Raw genomic sequence first — 20108 nt, 5'->3', positions numbered from 1 at the left:
GCTGCTCCCCACTGACTGCTGCTTGGTCAACACTGCCTGGCACAAGTTTTCAGAGCAGGACTCTGAAAGCAAGAAAGAGTGTGGAGAAGACCTAGCCCAAGCCAGCAGTCAGGGGCAGGCAGACAGAATAGAAAGGAGACTATGAAGTGCTGGCCACGCAGAGCACCTAGAACTGTCACATACTGCTAGGAAGAATACAAATGATATTCTGGACAGTATGGTTCAGGCCTTTAATCCCAGCATTTGGGAGGCAGAAGCAGGTGGATCTCTGTGAGTTCCGGGCCAGCCTGGTCTACAAAGCAAATGCCAGGACAGCCAGGATTGTTATACAGAGAAACCCTGTTGCGAAAAAAACACCCAAAAATTTATTTATTTATTTATTTACTTATTTATATATATATGTATATATGTATGTATGTATATACACACACACACACACAAATGATATAGCCACTCTAGAAAACTGTTTACCCAGTTCTTAAATGACTAAAACAGGGAGCTGAAAAGGCAACTCAGTGGTTTAAGAGCACAAACTCCTCTTCCAGAGGACCCAGGTTCAATTCCCAGGATCCACATGGCAGCTTGCAACCATCTGCTACTACAATTCCAGGGATCAAACACCTTCTTCTGGCCTCCTTGGGCACCAGACATAGACATGATACATGGACATACATGCAGGTAATACACCCATACATATAAAATAAAACATTTAAAGACAATAATAATTAAAACATACATTTACCCTATGGTCCAGAAATCACAGTCCTAGGAAACTGTGTATGTGTGTGTGTGCACGTGCATGCGTGCATGTTTGTGTATGTGTGTGTGTGCTCGCGCGTGTGTGAAGTGAACCAGGGACTAAGTAGTCTATTATTCAGCCATCCCCCTAAGTCCTTCTAAATTTTATGTGTCTGTGTGTATACACACACACATATATATGTATACATGTATATACATATACATGCACTTGAGCACACCTGGGATGGAACCCAGGGCTTTGCACACGCTAGGCAAGTGCTCTACACTGAGCTGCATCTCTAGCTCAACCTCACTCCTAGGTATTAACCCAATAACACAAACAGAAAAGTATATATCCATTTATAGCAGCTTTATCCATAACTGTCACAAATTACATACAGCCCAAATGGCTTCCAAGAATTGAAAGAATAATGGAACTTAAGCCAAGCTGGGTACTTATGGTCCTAGGTACATATGGCTGAGGCAGTGAGACCTTATCTCTTCATAGAAGGAAAGGAAGAGAGGGAGGAAGGAGGGAGGGACGGAGGAAGGAAGAATTATATATAGTTTCCACAATGGAAAACTATGTAACAACAAAAAGAAATTAACTACTGACAAAAGATACAAATGGAATGAGTCTCAATACATTATACCAGTGAAAGATGATCTCAAAAATACACTCCTACAATCCCATTTTGTCTTCTGGAAAAGACAAAGGTATAGTCATGAGGGATAAATGAGAGGTAGGAAAGGCTGGGTTAGACACACAGGGAGGAGGTGCTATAGGGCACTGGCTGCTCTGTGTCCTAACTGTGGAGCTAAATGAGCATGTGCTTGTACACAGTCAGAACTACACACAAGTCCGAGTGCCAACACAGCACAGTGGAGACCACCAGCGTCACTGGCATGTGTCCAACCCCCAGGGTCAATGCTGCTCAAGTTATGTTTTCAGGAAGAAAATGGTGGGCATCTCCTAAATTAACATTTTTAAAGTAAATTAGCTCTGGTTATGTATCTAGGTTAATAGAGGAAAAAATTCTTCAATATTGACACTCAATCATGAAATGAAAGTTCCATTTCCAAAATGGTACCTACAGTCAAACAAGAAAGAGTTCATTAGCGTGGGCTACCAGAGGCTGCAAGCACACAGCTGGGGGTCATTTCTACATATATTCTGAATTTCAATAGAAAACTGTGTGTGTGTGTGTGTGTGTGTGTGTGTGTGTGTGTGTGGTGTTGCTGTATAGATGTGTTTGTGTGGGTGCATGTACATGTATGAGTGCATGTGTGGTCAGGGATCTGCATCTGGTGTCTTTCCTCGATCATCCTTCACCTGTATTTTTTGAGAAAGGGTCTCTCATCAATTCAGCTCGACTGGATGGCCAATGAGCTTTAGTAATTCAACTCTCTCTGCCCCCACTCCCCTAGGACCAGAGTTCCAGAGTGTGCTGCTGCACCTGGCAGCTAAAGAGCTGCACTTGGGTCTCACTCTTTCACAGCAGGCACAGTACCCACAGAGCCATCTCCCTAGCCATCTTCATGGAAAGGTCTTAAGAGAAATAATGTGGATCTATTTTCAGACTGTGTCATATCCAAGGATAAGTTATGAAACAGCATCCATAGTATCCCATCCCAGTAAGCTGCACTCTGGAATAAGGCTAACACAACATACACCCAATTATCTGAGGAGGGCATCTTTGAGAGCTGAGAAAGCTGGCAATTTTTTTTTAATTTATTTTTCTACAATAGCCCGATTTTTTTAAAGGTATAAATATTATAAGAGGTTGTTTTCCTATTCTGTAGTTTATAGACGAGTTACAAGTGTGCTACTCCTAATACAAACGTGTTCGACTCTGAGGTCCCTGACATAAAGGAGCTTTGTAAGCCCCGTGCAGCCCCAGATTCCCCAAAATACTCCACCAGATGTGAAGCTGGAGCAACAGGAGGAACTGGAGCAACTTCAAACATAGCCTGGGGAGTCTCGAACACAGAGACAAGCAATCAGGAAAGCAGCAAAGGTGGCCAGAGGGGAGGCAGGTGGCCAGCAAGAGCCAGGAAGCAGGAAACCAGAGAGCTGTGTGGGAAGACAGCAGCAGCAAGGCAGTGGCGGAGAGCAATGCAGCTTCAGCAGACCCACACCCCCCCCCCTCACCCCTTCTGGAGCTGGTCATTATCCCAGCACCCCTAAAAGAAGTGACTACAGAGTGCTCTTCACATACCGTGTCATGCTCAGGACCCTGAGCCCCAAGGACTTACATACAACGGGGTAGGCCCACAGCCCAGGCTGGCCAGGCGCCTCTAACTTGACCCAGCCAGGTCTAAAACAGACACAGTCTCATGCTTGTTGGGATTTAACCACCAAGAGCAGGTTAGCATGGGGTCTGGCAGACAGCCAGAGACAAACCTTTAAAATGCATCACCTACCACAATACATTACTGATACAGTCAAAAAATGGAATGCTTAAACTCTTCTTAACCGTTCCTTTACGACTCCTCTGACCCTTCAGAGTTGTTTGAGTTGTGCTACTATAAGATGGGAAACACACATGAGATCAGGACACATTCTGAACACTGCCCTGAACTGAGTACCAAAACCTCATGCGGCAAATGTGCTTGGCTCCATGGGCCTCTTAATACAGCATTCAAGCAAGACTGGGCTCCTTCTGCAAATAAGCCAAGGCAGCAAGGTTTCCCAGACTCCCTGCTGCAGTTCATTCCGCTCACTGAAAATATAGCATGGGCTGGAGAGATGGTTCAGTGGTTAAGAGCACTGACTGCTCTTCCAGGGGACCTGGGTTTAATTCCAGCACCCACATGGCAGCTCATAACTGTCTGTAACTCCAGGATCCAACACTCTCACACAGACATACATACAAGCAAAACACCAATAAAATAAAATAAAAACCAACCCTAGTATTCTCCCCTGCTGGGTTTCTTGGCTTGACAGAACTACACAGGAACTGGCACCTTCCTGAGAATAGTACCTTCCTCTGCAGTGGTCTGCACCTTCCCTCAATCCTATCACTCTCTCAGGAGATGCTTTCAGGCTGATGGTAGCCAGCCCCCAGCTATCTTCAATAGTCAGTACCACCACAGTGGCACAAGCCCTTATCCCCCCATCAGTATTGCCCCTAAATTCTCAGTCCAAGGCAGTCAGTGCTCAGAAGCCTCTACCAGACAAGCCTGACGGACGGATGCCCTCCATAAACTGGCCTGATTGGCAGAGAATGAAGTATCTGGCTGGCCTCAGGCTAAAGTGGGGCCAGAATGAAGTTGGGCAGAGCTGAGACTTCCATCAAACGTACTGTCTGATGTGCTGAAGAGAGATGGGGGCCATTGGAACTCAGGGGTCACATGCTGCTCTTGACCAGGCAGTCAGAGAGAAAAACAGTCCTATAGAGAGAATGAAGCCGATTCAAGAGACCCTTCGAATGTATCCTCCAGAGCCTATTTATCAATGAAGCCTGCAGCCAACAAGCGTGTACCTGGACAACACAGGTCAGCTCCACAGTGTAACCTCAAAGCCTCCTGGCAACCCACAAAGGTATGAGCAGTGGTGAAACCGTGACCCTAGCTAAGTGGGAGGCTGAAAGGGAAGGAGTGCTTGAGTCCAGGTGTCCGAGGCCAGCCTAGGAAACATAGCAATAGAGGAGTACAGGGCAGGAAGGGAGGGAGGAAGGGGCCCCTGACACACACTCAGGTGGAAATTCTATCATTTGTCTACACCCATCTCTACTTCCTATCACACATCATTGACTGTTCAATGGATGTTCTGATAACTTAAGAGTTTTTTTTTTTTTGGAGAGGGCAGCAAGCACTGAACCCAGTGCACGCTAGTCAAGAGCTCTACCACTGAGCTACACCTCACATCACAACTTCGGTTTTAAGGGGAACTGAGAGCATACCTTTAATCCCAGCACTTGAGAGAAAGAGGCAGAGAGAGGCAGAAAGACAGGGAGGCAGAGGCAGGAGGATCTCTATGAGTTCAAGGCCAGCCTGGTCTACAGAGCAAGCTCCAGGATTGTATAGAGCAGTGCTTCTCAACATGAGGGTCCAATGACCCTTTTCATGGGGATCACCTAAGACCATCAGAAAATACAGATACTTGCCTTACGATTCATAGCAAAATTACAGTTATGAAGTAACAACAAAAATAATTTTATGGTTGGAGGTCACCACCACATGAGGAGCTATATTAAAGGGTAGTAGCATTAGGAAGGTGGAGAACCACTGATATAGAGAGACCCTGCCTCAAAAGGGGGTAGGTGTTACTGAAAGTTTTTCATTTCAACAAACAGGAGCACTTGTTAAAACAAGTCAGCAAGTCAGTTACTTGTTTGCTTGTATGCATTTAGTCAATCATGTGGTACCGAACACACTATTCCCTGCATACAGCAAAGACAATGCTGCAAGGTGCTACATGTTTATTAATTCAAAATAAATCTGTTTTAAATAGTATGTCTGGAAGATACCTACAGTTTACATCTTTGCTTAGTTGAGAACTTACTTTCCTATCTGACTTAACGTTATGCCCGAGCTGTGTCAGTAAAATAAATTTCCCTATTAGATAAGTAAGACAGAGCTACTGAAAGAAAAAGAAACAAGCTGTTGGTAGAATGCTTGATGAGTCAATCCCCAGCTCTAAAGGCGGGGGCGAGGGGCAGACATCAGTGCTCCCCACAGAAGTTCTAAGCCAATGGCAAACAGATGGGGAAGGCAGGCATGGTGGGGCACAACTGTAATCCCAACACTCAAGATGCTGAGGCAGGGAGTATTGAGAATTTGGGGCCAGCCTGAGCTACACAGGGAGACTGTCTCAGAAGAAATAAACAAATAAAAACATATCCCTTCTGGACAACAGGCCGCCTTTCCTCCCAGCAGATGCTGCCAGTGCCAGGCCTGTGGCTGGGCAACCAGAGCATGCCAACTGTACTTCAGCCTCCTTTCATCCTCAGGCAAACCAACCATGTAGTACACAACCTGCCCATCGTAAGCAATAGCTGATGTTGAGAACAAGACAACTGAACCAGTCGGGCTAAATTCTGTCTTTGTCAGGTCTAGATGTTCTACTAAGACAGTAACTGTAAACAGCTAGATTTCTTTTCTTTCTTTTTTAAAAAACTCTTCAGCTATGCTGATCTGGTCATTTTAAAACAAAACAAACATCCTGCAAGCTACCTATGGAACACAGATGTTTTGACAAACCCCTGGGCCTGTGGACTCCCCTGGGACTTCCTGGCAATCAGTCTTTTTTTGTGTGTGGAGGCTCCTAGCTTGGCAGCTCTTGGGCCTCCAAAGTCCAGACCAACAGCAGAGGCTTTCTCAGACATGTAGTGAAGGTGGTGAGGGCCACACACGGGACACGTGTAGGACCTGCCTAGCTATGTGTTCCCGAAACCTCCTCACCAGCCCACCATGCCACACTTCAGGACTCACACACTGCCATGGGCAACAATTCATTCATTTCCCTAGCTTCAGTTTCACAGCCACGTTCTATGAAGACTAAAGATGTTTTGTGCCTCACTAGTATGTTTTTGCTTTACTAGCATAGAAGTAAAAAAAAAAAAAACAAAAAAAACTAAAAGGCAAAATTCTACCTACCAACCCCAAGGAGTCACTATAGGCCTCCCAGCTGCCTGTTCTAAGACATTCATTCAGGCAGGCAGCCTGGGATGGTTCAACACCAGCCCTTTAAACAACATCACACTAAGACTTGACTTCTCATATACAGTGCTTCCTAAGCTACTATGCTAAAAATGCCCAGGGCTCTTCATAATCCATCAGTCTTCCCCACGAGCATTTAATGGATAATAAAGACAAGAAGGAGGCTGGGAGGTATAGCACATGGTAGTCCAGCACAGGCCTTGCATATGCAAGGCCCCTTCCAAAATTCACCCAACATTCTCATATCTGGCAAGAGGAAAGAATGTGGTTTTTCCAAAAGCCAGGTTCCTTACCTGTAAACACACACAGGAAGGCACACACACACAAGCTGCTCCTGTGATTGAAATTCTAACTGTAGAGTCACCTGGAACCTATGTTACCAGTGCTCTCATGGTCAACATAAATCAGATAAATCTTTTCTTTCTGGAATTGGGACTTTTCCAAACTTCAGCAAGCCAGAAGACTGAACTTGTATGAGCTGGTGACACTTGCTTAGCAGTCAGGAGTTCTCCAATATGGACAACGAACAAGTAAAAAAAAAAAAGGTACCTCTGCCATGGAGATGTGTGTAACTTATCAACAAACTATAGGTACACCTTATTAACTAAACACATTCAGAAAGCTCAGACCAGCGAGAAAGAGAAACATACAGTTCAGGCAGTGCTTTATCACAGGATGTCACAATATACAGGTAGGTCATCAGTCAAGCAAAGAAAAACCAGGGAGGGAAGGCTAGGCCGGGACAGCTGCCAGAAATGAGGACACAGGTCCCTGCCTGGCCCCAGTCTGTTCAGTTGCAGGCCGACAGGCTGGGGCTGGGGGCCATGCAGCAGCAGTGTGTTACTGAAGCTTCTGAAGTGGAACGAGGGCCTTCCAGCCAGGCTGAGGTGGAGTTCTAAGGAGGGAACTTGAAAGGAAAAGAAGCTGGGTCAGAACTGGGTCAGATGAGGCAGGACCCATGGTGTTCACAATAATGGCTACTATTTACCAAGTACTGCGCACAGCTAAGTACCAGGCTCCTCATCTTCTGTTCGGCTTTTGGTGGCAGGTAACCCTCTCACCTGGACTGCCAGGCTAAGGCTCTAAGGCATAGTCCTGAGTACAGGCAGTAAGAATCTAACGTTTCTGAACTAAAGGGACCAGGGATAAAGAGGAAATCTACAGTGGGGAGCTTGAGACCATGGAGGATGCTTGTCCAGCACTCAAGCTATGTAGGTAGGGATGATGCTTCAGGCTGGAGGAAAGGGGCAAGGGATAGATGGGAGTCAGAAGGGCCTAGTAAGTATGGGTAACAATCTAGCCCTCATAGCCCCCTTCAGAGTAGTCATCCCAGGATAAACTGAACAATTCTGAAATGGAGTGAAAAGTTACTAAGTAGTTTCAATGGGAAACTAGATCTTGTCAGAACTGAGTTTCTAAACTCAATTACCTGATTCTATGGAACTTGCATATTTCATGTCTCTGAGCTACTTTACAACTAGTTAAATTGTCCATAACTAATCTGTTGAACTGAAAATAATTTCTGTCTGGGGGACAAAAAGCCAGAGTGGTTATCTGCTGTTGTGGAATAATCCTTTTGTACACTGTGAAGATGTGTTGCTCTCATTGTTAAAGAGCTGACCATTTGAAATTCAGGAAGAAGGAATGGGAAGTAATGATCTTTGAATTTTCCCTTGAACAATTTCTAACATTTTATTGGTTTCATCACTAATAAAACTGCTTATATTTTTTAATAACCATCTTTTTAAAAAATCCTTTAAAACTAACAATCTTTAATCCCAGAACTCAGGAGGCCGAGCCAGGCAGATCTCTGTGAGTTCAAGGCCAGCCCGGTCTACAGAGCGAGATCCAGGACAGGCACCAATACTACACAGAGAAACACCACCACCACCACCCCCCAAAAAAGAAGGCACAGATATTGGGAGATGGACCTCAACAGTAAAGCATTTACCCAGCATGCATGAGGCCCGAGTTTGACCTCCAGTACCCACAAGAGCAGATGTGTCATAATTCTTTTAAGTTATTTTGTTTATTGTTACTTTCTCTGTGTGTATATATGTGTATGTGTTATATGTAAGGGATGCTTGCATCTGCCACGACTCTCATCCTGGAAGTCATAGGATGGCTTTCAGAATTTGAGCCTCTCCTTTCCCGGTGGGACCCTAAGACTGAACTCAGGCCATCAAGTTTGTGTGACAAGCACGTTTCCTGAGCTGCCCCTGCCAGCCCACACAGCTACTTACTGATTTTGACCTGCTCTGAAGTTAGGCAGACAGGTCTGAATCTCAAGTTATACATACTCACAAACCCCTGGGCGTGCACAGCTGAAGGAGTATCTGCAAGAAGAGCTCAGGTTTGGCTTCCCTTCTTTCTTTCCCACTGGCACTGAAATCTTTGAGTCTTACACTGTTTTTCATAGCTGCGCTGGAATCAATGGGAAACCACAAAAATGAAGGCTTCCATTGCGCTCCATCATCAAACTGCAGTGGCAGCAAAGAAATCGCCCAGAACTAGTCGGTCTGATGAAACTCTGACAACCTTAGGTGTTTGTTAACTCAACTAATTCCCAAACTCAGCAATTCTTTCAAATCTGTGAAGGACATGTGCCTGCCTGTGTTTGTGACTCTTTATGTGTTGTTGAGGATGGATGGAGCCAGGGTCTTGCTCATGGTAGGCAAGCACCCTACCACCGAGCCACACCTCCAGCCTCCAGAGGCAAATTCTGGACTACTTCACTGCCTGTGGCCCTCCCCAGGCTCCTGGAGCTGCTGTTCTTTGCTTTTAATCAAGTTTTCTAAGAGCCACCAGGACTTTAGCCTAACTCTTGGCTGCAGGCATCCACTCGACCCTGAGGGGTACCAGAGGACCCCAGCTCGGCAGATAGGAGCAACTCCCTTTCTAAACACAGTTATCAAAAAGCAAAGAAGTCCAATAATAATTACAGGATCCCTGGTTTTCATTTTACACTTCTCTAAGCAAACAGCTTGGCAAAGGTTCCTATGGTTTCCCCAACTTTTACAAAAAATCTGTCTTCTAAGCAAAAGCTTCTGTTTCTCAGGAGCAGTAGACGCTCTTTATAAAAAAGTTTAAGAAAGAAAAAATCATCACAATACCATTTTATTTCCATACTTTCTCCCCAACATTTTCCACTCAAAGCAGAGCCTGGCAGTTTATTTATAAATACACATTAACTTCCCCTTATAAGTTCCTTGTTTTTAAATACCTTGACCTTATAAACTATGCTGAGTAATAATCCATATTTTTTCTCTTCCATCACACAGATATGTATATTCATCTGCTTATTCAGTGTCTCATGATGCGCCAGGCACCAGGGATACAGCAAAAAACCTAAAACAAAAAATTACTCCCCTGGGGCTGACAAAGATTTAAGCAGGGTGAGGGGGCAGTGTGGGGCTGTTCTCCAGGGAATGGGAGGTCAGAGGAGGGCTCTCAAGCCATAACCTGAAGAACAGAGCCAAGAGGGCATTTTCCCAAAGGGAGTAAGGCCAGAGAAATAAACCCAAATGCCAAGGCTACGGTAGGAGAAAGCTCTTCAACATGGTAGTGAAGGACAGGAATATAGCCCAGTGGTACAGTGCTTGTCCAGCTCACTTGAGGCCCTCTACTCCACCCCCAGCACCTCTACGTCAACAACGAAAAGGTAACCAAGGCTCCAGATCAACACAAAATAATCAGTTGTAGAAAAACTCCAGTCAAAGGAAAGAATTGTATCTTATTATGCTTTGGTTTATATTATACTAGACTTGAAATATAATTACTGACCATTCCCCTCCCGCTTCTGACTTCAATCCCTCATTGGTGAGAGCCTTATGCTACAGTCCTAGTGGGAAGAAGAGGGGTAAGCAGGCTTGTGTAGGAGAGAGAACATGCCAGAGGGGGCGGGTGACAACTTGTCTTTGTAACAACCCATTCTTATAGAAACTAATCCAGTCCTTGAGCAGAGTACAGGAAAGAAGCAAACATCCATTCATGGTGTTCTGCATCCAGGATCCAAACCCTTCCCACCAGACTCCATCTCCCCACACTCTGGCACTGAATGAAAGCCACAACATGAACATGGGGGACATACTCCAACCATATAACAGCAGTCGTCTGAGAAGGGAAAAGCACCTGGGATTCAGGGAGGTACACACAAACCCCACCCCTGTTTCTCCTCCTGGGACTCTGAGAATTGTCGATGAGTCCCAATTTCTAGTTAGGAACACAGTTCCTCTAGGGCTGTCAGGAAAGAATTGACTGGGCCTGATAACCCAAGGGATGGATGCCCTAAGGACTTAAGAGAGCTCACAGCTGCCAGTCTCTGTAGTGTGGATAAGCACAGTGGAGAGAGACCAGGGGCACACAGAGACCTCGAATAAGTTATGGGGCAAGTTAAACAAGTCTGTTTTATGTGATGTTTACAGTGAGAGGAGGGCCAAGGAAGGTCAGAGCTCAACAGGGGATCAAGGATTGGGGATAGAGGCTCACTCAGCCCCAGCTTGCTGGTGTGAAGGGCTCATTTGCTACAGGAAGTAAGCAGGCATGGACCCTGGAAGCCGGCACTGTGCCAAGCTGGGGGAACCTGCGCTAGAGGTAGGAGCAGGGCACCCCAGCCTTGAGGATCCCAGCCAGTTCAGAATGGACACCAAGGAAAGGCCACAGAGAGAGGCTCAGAGCTGGCCACCCTGGCCTGAGCCTCCTGCTCAGAGGGAAACCATGGACTATGGACCAGGGCAGGGTTAACAGTTAAAGCCTTCTCTGTGAGCTAGGCTTATCACCTCTCGGGAAGTAGAGGCAGGAGGCTCAGCAGCTCAAGGCCAGCCCTGGCCATATAGTGAATTCAAGGACAGCTTGAGTTAGATGGGATTAAAAAAATAATAAAATAAAAATAAAAGGCCCTATGGGGAAAAAAAGGAAATGTGAGAAGATTGTCCTTCGAAGTACTAACTGAACCCCTGGAAATTTAACAATAACAAAAACCAGTAACAACTCAAAAGAAGCACCCAAGCTACTCATGAGGACATTTACCGACGTGGCCATACAAACAAGCAAACAACAACAACAAAAACCTAGACCCCAGTATTATGGCCTTTGTACAGAACTATTTACACAACCTTTCAAAAACAGAAATTCCAGAATGGGGAAGTTGGTTCAGTGGGTAAAACGCTGGCCACACAAGTGTGAGGACTAGATTTTGACTCCTGAACATGTACATGCCAGTTAGAGCAGTGGTGTGGCTCAGGATAGAGTTCTTACCTACCATGTAATGCCAGGTGGGCGGGGCAATCCCCTGTAATCCCAGAATTAAGAAAGGAAGGAGAGGGGATCCCAGAGCAAACTCTCTAACTAGACTAGTCATACTGGCAAGTCTAGGTTCAATGAGAGACCTTGCCTCAATATATATAAAATGGTTAGTGATCAAAGAAGTCACTAGCATCAACTTCTAGCCTCTACATGCACACACACACACTCTCACAAACTCGAAATTTTCAAGATTCTGTCCATTTGAGTCTGTCACACTAAGATGATTTTTTTTCATAATTTCCCTTAAAGTTACAGCATTTGCTGGGCATGGTGGTGAATACCTTTAGCCCCAGCACCAAAAAAGAACAAATCACTAAAATAAAATAAAGTTACAAAGTTAACAGTTTAATAAATAAAATTTATTGAAGATAAGATTCCTTTCAAATAGAAGTTTTCCATTAGCTTGAGTAGTATCAGCTATAAAAATCAGATGCTTCTCTTTTGTTTTTTTTTTTAAATAGAAAAATGTATTTTGTTGTGGTAGCCCTGGCCAGTCTAGAACTTGATATATAGAACAGGCTGGCCTCAAACTCAGAGATCTGTCTGCCTCTGCCTCTTGAGTGCTAGGAGTAAAGGCATGCTACACCATGCCTTGCAAGAAAATGTATTGAAAAAAATATATAAGCTTCAAGTTTGTTCAAGTGTTCATTCAAGTCATTTTCGCCAAGGGCCTCTAAATTGCAAAGGACAGTAAAGGGAGGAATTACAGATTATGTGGCTGATATGTTAGCTTTAAAATTAATCGGCACTAAGGTAGAGCTGTTATTTTAAAAGATATTTTTAAAATATTTATGTGCAGGTATATGCAGACAGTTGCATGTGTATGTGCAGAAGTGCGTGCACATGTGTGCGTTTGTGTGTGGAGGCCAGAAGTCAACTTGGGGTGTCATTCCTCCAGTACTGTCCAGGGTCTCTCACTGGCCTGAAACTTGCAGATTAGGCTGGCTAGTCAGGGAGCCCCACGAATGAGACACCTAAGTGCTGGGATTATCAGTGTGTACCACCACACCCAGGTTTGGGTTTTGCTTTTCTAAGTGGTTTCTGAGGAACCTCTCCCTGCCACTCAAGGACTCAGCCACCCATTTCTCTAACTCAGAGAAAGAAAGGTCAGAGACATAGCTGTCTTGGTCTAACCACGCTACTATAACAAAGTACCCCAGACTGGCTAAGATATAAATAATAAAATGTATTGCTTACTGCTCTGGAAGCAGCAAAGTCCAAGATCAAAGTATTAGCAGATTTTGTTTCCAGAGAGAGCCTTTTTCTTACAGTTGGCACCTTCTGTGCACACATATATAACGGAGGAAGCAACCTTGATCTTTCTTACAATGGTATAACACTAAGGACTAAGCACTCAGGATTTCCCAAACCATAATTTTTTTTTTTTAAGCCCAGGCTATCCTCAAATTCCTTACCCTCTTGCCTCAGCCTCCCGAGTGCTGAGATTGAGTGAGTACCACCTCACCCTGCTAAGGCTCTGCCTCTTAACAATCTTGTTAGGTATTGGATTCCAGTATGAACTAGGGCTGGGGGAGCAGCGTTCAGTGGTTCAGAACAGGAGTGACAATGAGCCCAGGGCTTCGCAGATCTAAAGTGGCCAGACGTGAAAAACAACTTTTAAGATTCTCATGCATGATAAGGGACACAAAGTCCATTCCCTAAGGAAACTTCCTCCCACCCTACCCAGCAAACACCTCTCCCATCACTATCCTGGAGCTACCTTGACTTCCCACACTAATTTTAGATTCAGCTTTTCCCCAAACAAAATTCTTACTGAGCTGGGAGGTGATGGTGCACTCCTTTAATCTCAACGCTTAGGAGGCAGAGGCAGAGGCAGAGGCAGGCAGATCTTTGATTTCCAGGCCAGCCTGGTCTACAGAGTAAGTTCTAGGATAGCCAGGGCTACACAGGGAAACTCTGTCTCAAAAAAAAAAAAAAAAAAAAAAAAGGCAAAACAAAACTCTTGCTGGCTTTTTGGGATGCATGACGACAACAGCTTTCTAGTCCATGATACAGCATGTCTGTCTGTTTATTTAGGTCACCTATGATTTCTTTTTCTAGTGATTTGTAGTTGTAAGAGTGGAGATCTATGTATTTTGGTAGCTTTCCTTCTTTTCAGAGCTAGCAACTGTTTGGTTATTTTTCTTTTCTCTTTGAGACAGCTTCACTCTTCAGCACAGGCTAGCATCAAACTCATGGTAACCTTCCCACCTCAGCCTCCAAATACTGGGATTACTTACAGGTATGAGCCACCACACCAGGCTTCTTAAAATTTCAATTTCTAACAAATTATCACTAGAATACAGAAATATGGTTTATTTTTACGTGTTGATCTTACATCTGATAACCCTGCTAATTTACTTATTAATTCTAGCTTTTCTATATATTGCAAGATATTTATCCATCTATCCATACCCATCCATCCATCCATCCATCCATCCATCCATCCATCCATCCATCCACTCAGTCATTCATCCACATCTTCTCACCTATCCATCCACCTACTCACCTACCCCACCATCCATCCATCTACCATCCATCCACCATCCATCCACCCATCCACCTTTGTACCAGTTAGAGCTTTCAGTATGCTGTTGGATAGGAATGAAGCACAGGTATCACTGCCCAGCCCTCGTCTTGGGAAAAGCATTTGTTCCTTCCCATTAAGTGGGAAGTTGGCTACAGAGTTTTCATAGTCCATCTTTTCCAGGATGAAGTTCCCTTTTCTTTCACGTTTGTTGACAACATTTATCAGAAAGGGTGGATTCTGGAGTCGGTGAGATGGGTCAGTGGGTAAAGGTGCTTGTCACCTGAATATGCATTCCATCCCTGGAGCCCACAGTCATACTCTTACCTCTTATCTCCTCATGAACGTTCATTGAGAGCCGGGGCTTGCTAATTAAACTAAGCTGACTGACCAGCAGGCTCCAGAGATTTGCCTGTCTCTGCCTTCCCAGTGCTCAGGTTACAAGCACAAGCCCCCATACTCAGTTTTTTACATGGGCTTGAAGGATTAAACACAGGTCCTCAGGCCTGTGAGGCCAGCACTTTACTGACAGGTATCTCCCGAGCCCTGCAGCCTGGTCTTTAGACCAGCTCTCCAAAAGAGAGGACACCCAGGTGTGTCCCAATTAAACCTCAATTGGCCCAGACTTTCTACATATGGTAACTGTGGGATCTGGGACTGATAAGCTCGCACAGTAGCTGCAGCCAGTGTTGATCGGAGTTGAAGCTACGTCAATGTAGCTGCTCTCTGCTACATACAGTTTCTTTATGTTTCCACTGGGCCTCAGTGAAAATCCAGGTTTGGTTTTGTCTGTTTTACCATCACATCCCACACATCTCAAGAGTACAATAAAACAATCACTGACTGTGTCGACTGGCTTGGGGTTACACATTGACAATGCTGCCCATCAAGTAAAAGATTTTACAATACCCAACCCTGAAATGCAAATACTCAGATTTGCCTCTGAGTCAGCTAAGAAAGCACCTTAGGTTACTTTAACTCCTTAATTCTTACAATTCCTAAAATGCTCAATTAGTCATTTTTCCCTCATATTCTCTTACTAAAGAAAGGGGTGGGGCAGGGTTTAGAGATTTAAGGGAAGTACTCTTCTGGTTACGACAGAGACAACTGCTAACACCCGTCTAAAGGTTTTCTACATTTTTTGGAAGTATTTGAAAATTTGTATTTATGTGTATGAGTGTCTGTGTGAGTATATGTCACTTATGTGGCACTGAGGCCAGATGGCATCAGATCCCCCAGAGCTAGAGTTACAAGCAGCTGTGAGCCACCAGACCTGAGTGCTGGGAACTAAACCCAAGCCCTCTAGAAGAATGGCAATGGATCTTAATTAGCAAGCCATCTCTCTAGCTTCCTGGGTGAGGTTTCTAACACTACAATAACATTGCAAACAGATCATCACCTGGGGAATCCCGTTAAAAATTAAGTTTCAGAAGGTCTGAACTAGCTGATTCTGCAGAGGCGTAGGGTGGTAGTAATGCTGGATCCAGTGTGGGAAAAGCAAAGATCCACAGGTTTCCTTAGGCCTCACATCACAATGTTTATAAATGCTAAGACTTTTTTTTTTTTTTTAAGACAATGTTTCTCTTAGTAACAGCCCTGGCTTTCCTGGAACTCACTTTGTAGACCAGGCTGGCCTCTAACTCTCAGAGATCTATCTGCCTCTGCTGGGATTAAAGGGGTGTGCCACCATGCCCGGCAATATACTAAGACTTTTAAAAACCAAATTTTACTGAATTAAAGGAATTAGTATTTTCTTATTTATTTTTCCAGTTTAAATTTAAAGTTTAATTTCTTGGAGTTTTTTTGTTTTGTTTTCATTTATTTTGAGGGAAGGTGGATCACCCAGGAAGCCCTAACATTTAGCAAGGCTCAGAAGCCAAGGGCACAAGACCATCAAACTACCATATCATTCAAGTGGCCTTTCTTTCACTTGCCAGTGCAGAATCTTCGGAGTAGACACATGGCAGTTAAGAGAGATGTTAACCCTTCCACGTGAAAAGCAAATTCTACCGCACAACCACCTTTCCAGAGGGGTAAACACCACTGGCTCCAGCTCCTGCTCCAGCTGCTGCTCCAGCTCCTGCTCCAGCTCCTGCTCCAGCTCAAGGAGACGGCAAAGTCCGGCAGTGAACCGATAACCACCGTTCCGTACAAACCACTCCATCTCAGTTCTGAGGGGCAAGAGTTCACCAGAGGCAAATTCTATTTACTTTCAGAGGCCTAGTGAGTAAACTAAGCAAGGTCCTTGACTAGGCCTTGCAGTCCACCTGGCTCCAAGTTCAGCCCTGCCCTTTTTTTTAAACTCACTTCTGATTATCTGTACTGTATCCAACCATTATTAGCTAGTTAGCTGCCTGTTTTAATCAGGATTACATACACCCTCACACCTATATTCTCTTTGCCAACAGCAATATCTAACACAGAAGCAAAACATCCTTGAGAACATTCCTAATTACTGGATTAAGATTGATTTAAAAAATTTAAAGATAGATAACTTGCTCCACTTATTTCTCATTAAAGTCCTTCAAAACTATGAATCAGAAGACCAAGCCGGGCTGGAGAGATGACTCAGAGGTTAAGAGCACTGGCTGCTCTTCCGGAGGTCCTGAGTTCAATTCCCCCCAACCACATGGTGGCTCACAACCATCTGTAATGAGATCTGGTATGCAGACATACATGCAGGCAGAAAATTGTATATATAATAAGTAAACAAATCTTAAAAAAAAATAGAAGACCAAGCCTTCCACACAAAAGAGAGAAAACCCTCTATGATTCTGCAACCTACAAACACTGGGACCTTTATTTAAAGGGTGTCCACATACGGTAGTTCTCCCAAAAAAGGCTAATGCATGCACTCAGCTAAGAACAACAGGGCCAATGCTCCCTGAAAGAAAATGCCCGTATTTTATAGTTCTGTGCAAATGCCTTCTCTGTCTGGCTGAGAAGTCTATAAAGTTTTGAGGCCTCAGTGGAAGGCTACCAGTGACAGTGAGTAGGAGGGATACAGAGGTTTTTCTAAACTGGACCATACCCTGGTCACAACAGAGATAAACCAAAACCCAGTCAGACCTGCTACAAAACCACAAAACAGAACCAGAACCCACAAGCCCCTGAACCAAACACTCTGGAGGCTAAAAAAAATTAAATAAAATAAAAATAAGAGAACTCTGAGAAATGTGGTCTAGTATGCCTCAGTCCAACAGAAAGTTCCTCGTATCTGTCACCACCCATACTGGCCGCCCTACCAGAGTGACTTAACTCTGGGTACCAATTGGGCAGTCCCAACCAGTGCTGAGTGGAGGACTACGGGATGCTAAGGAGGGATCAAACGTCCGCTGTAAAGACTGGAGGCTTTATGGGAAGATCTGGACTCCCCCACTGCATCTGGGTTACATGCCTCCATTCAACAAATATTTATTGAGCGTCCACCATCTGCTGGGCACCCTGCTAGGCGCCAGGGAGGAAACCGTGCCACAGCCCCCGGCCTCTCTGTTAGCACAGAGCCGTCTGGGGTTACACGAACCGGAAAACCTGCCACAAGTTGCTAAGCTGCTACAGTAGTAGCCAGGCGGTGGCACGGCCCTCATAACCAGCCAGCTCCGCGCACCAAGCTCGTCGACGAAGCAGGGAGGGCACAGGTAGGCCCCGGTGCAGGTGTGCAGATACCAGGAACCCCCGAAGCTTCGGAGCTGCAGAAGACAGGCTCCTGCCGAGGGCGCGGTCCCCAGAGGAGCAGGGACCGCAGCCCGCAGCCCGAAGACCTTGGAGTATGGGGTGCGCGGGGCCGGGGCCGCGCAGCCCGGACCTGGTTCTGGCCCACCGGGCCTGCCCCCCGCGGCGGGGTGCGGGGGGTGGGGTGGGGGGGAGGAAGGCGCAGGCTAGGCCGCCGACCCGCCCGCCCGTACCTGGAGCCTCGCCCGACACCTACCACTTGGGCGACCTTGAGGCGGCCGAGCGCGCCGCGCAGGTAGTCGGGGTCGCAGCGCAGGCCGGCCAGCCCGCGGCGCTGGCTCACCGGTTCGGTGGTGGGCTGGTACGGGCTGCTGGCGCCCGAGATCATGGAGGTGCTCGAGGCCTCGCCCTCGAAGCCGTCCAGCTCCTCGCCGCCCCGCATGCTGCCGTCCGCGCGGCCGGTTCCCCCAGCGCCAGGAGCGGGCGGGCTCAGCGCGGCCGCCGCATCGCCGTCGCCTGACCACCCCGCCGCCGCCGCCTCTGCGCCCGCCGCCCGCTGCGGTCGCGGCTCGGTCCGCTGGGGCTCGGCTCCCGCCGCCTCGGCAGCGGAAAGGGAGGGAGGCGGGAGCGGGCGCCGAGGGAAGGAGGCGGGAGCCGCGCGCCGGCCCGGAGGGGGCGGAGACTGCGGCCGGCGCGGGGAGGGGCGGGGCGCTGAGGGCTGGGGGCGGGGGTCGTCCAGGAGAGGAGGGGCGTTGCAGGCTGGGGCGGGACCGGTGGGCCTTGGTCACGCCCCCACCACGCCCTCACCTGCTGGGCATCCGGCCTGGACTCCCCTGGTCGTCCGCTGCTGGGAAGGGATCGGTGGCGCAAAAGAGGAAAAAATGGTGGAGAGGATGGAGTTTGACCAAGGAATTGCGGAGCTGCTTTCTTCGTCCGCAGCCTCAGAGTCTGCTTTAAAGAAAGTAGGATCTTATGCAGGTATTCTGGGGGACTTCCCGGTGAAAACTATGCTTGGGACTGGAGAGGTGGTTAGGTTAAGAGTGTTCCTGTCGCTCACAGTGTCTGACACCCTCTTCTGGCCTCGACAGGCACCTGCATTCACATATCCTTCCAGACACACACACACACACACACACACACACACACACACACACACACACACACACATATAAATCTTAAAAAGAGAGATAGGCTATGCTGGATGATAAGAGATGGGTAAAAGAACTGGCCGCCAAGCTTAATGACCTAAGTCCGATCCCGGGGACCCACATGGCAAGAGCAAAGAACCTAGTCTCTTAAGTTGGCCCCTGACCTCCATATGCACACCCCTTACACACACTAAATAAGTAAATATAGTAAAGATCAGCTATGTCTCCAGCCAGTACCAGGTACAGTGCCTGGTCCAAGATGGACTTGACTGCATCTGTGTAACACACAGCAAAGTATAAGTGTGTGAGTTCCCACAGAGGGCACCCTGAGACAAGTTAATTCTATGCCAGAGGTACAGCATGCAGGAGTGAGAAGTCAGGGCTAATGGAGCCTGCAGAATCCACGCAACCTGTGTCAATTTAGGATCTGGTGGCTTGGCATAGAAGGGGTATGAGCACACAGTAGGCCCTTAGCAACTAATATTAGTTTCCTTTCTTGGCTGAGAAGGGTTTTGCTACTTCTAAGCATCAAGGTAGGTGAAACTCGAATTTTGCCCTGGAGGCATTAATTATAGACCAATTTGTCATTCAAGTGTGAAGACTAATTTTAAGCTTAAGTAAAACACTGACTTTCTAAGAATTGTCACTTTGACATTGAACCTTTCAGCACTCTGAACACAGAGCTTCCTCTGCTCTGGGGCCCTGGGGACGGCATTTGGATGAGGTGTTATAATCATTACTATTTTACACGAGCAGGGACAGAAGTACCAGGGTGGAAGTGGCTTGTCCAAGAGCACACAAATAACCAGTGGTAGAACACGGGTTCAAACTTTTTCCAAAGATGAAAGGACAACAGCTTCAATACTTCAATTACTTGACTTGCCAAATATTTTTTGGGGGAGGGAATATGCTAAGAATTGAGGACAGGGATTTTGAGGAGAATCAGTGGGTGAAGGTGCTTGCTACCAAACCTGACCACTTTTGTTTAGTTCCTGTGACCCACATGGTGAAGGATAGAACCAATTCTTGTAAGTTGTCCTCTGACCTCCAAAAGC

General features: G+C 46.3%; 1 protein-coding gene across 1 annotated transcript in view; it reads right to left on the bottom strand.

Moving 5' to 3' along the window:
• The window catches only part of Cmtm4 (CKLF like MARVEL transmembrane domain containing 4), a 49271-nt gene extending 30810 nt beyond the window's left edge, over positions 1 to 18461 (bottom strand). Inside the window, exon 1 of the mRNA XM_052726841.1 lies at positions 18162 to 18461. Within this exon, the coding sequence (XP_052582801.1) occupies positions 18162 to 18347 (186 nt within the window). The 5' untranslated portion in view covers positions 18348 to 18461. The remainder of the gene's footprint in view (positions 1 to 18161) is intronic.
• Positions 18462 to 20108: the final 1647 nt, after the last annotated feature.

This window comes from Peromyscus californicus, unplaced genomic scaffold (genome assembly GCF_007827085.1).
Source record: "Peromyscus californicus insignis strain IS unplaced genomic scaffold, ASM782708v3 Scaffold_8__1_contigs__length_139910024, whole genome shotgun sequence".
Taxonomy (NCBI): Eukaryota; Metazoa; Chordata; class Mammalia; order Rodentia; family Cricetidae; genus Peromyscus; species Peromyscus californicus.
This window is presented reverse-complemented; position numbering and strand designations above follow the sequence as displayed.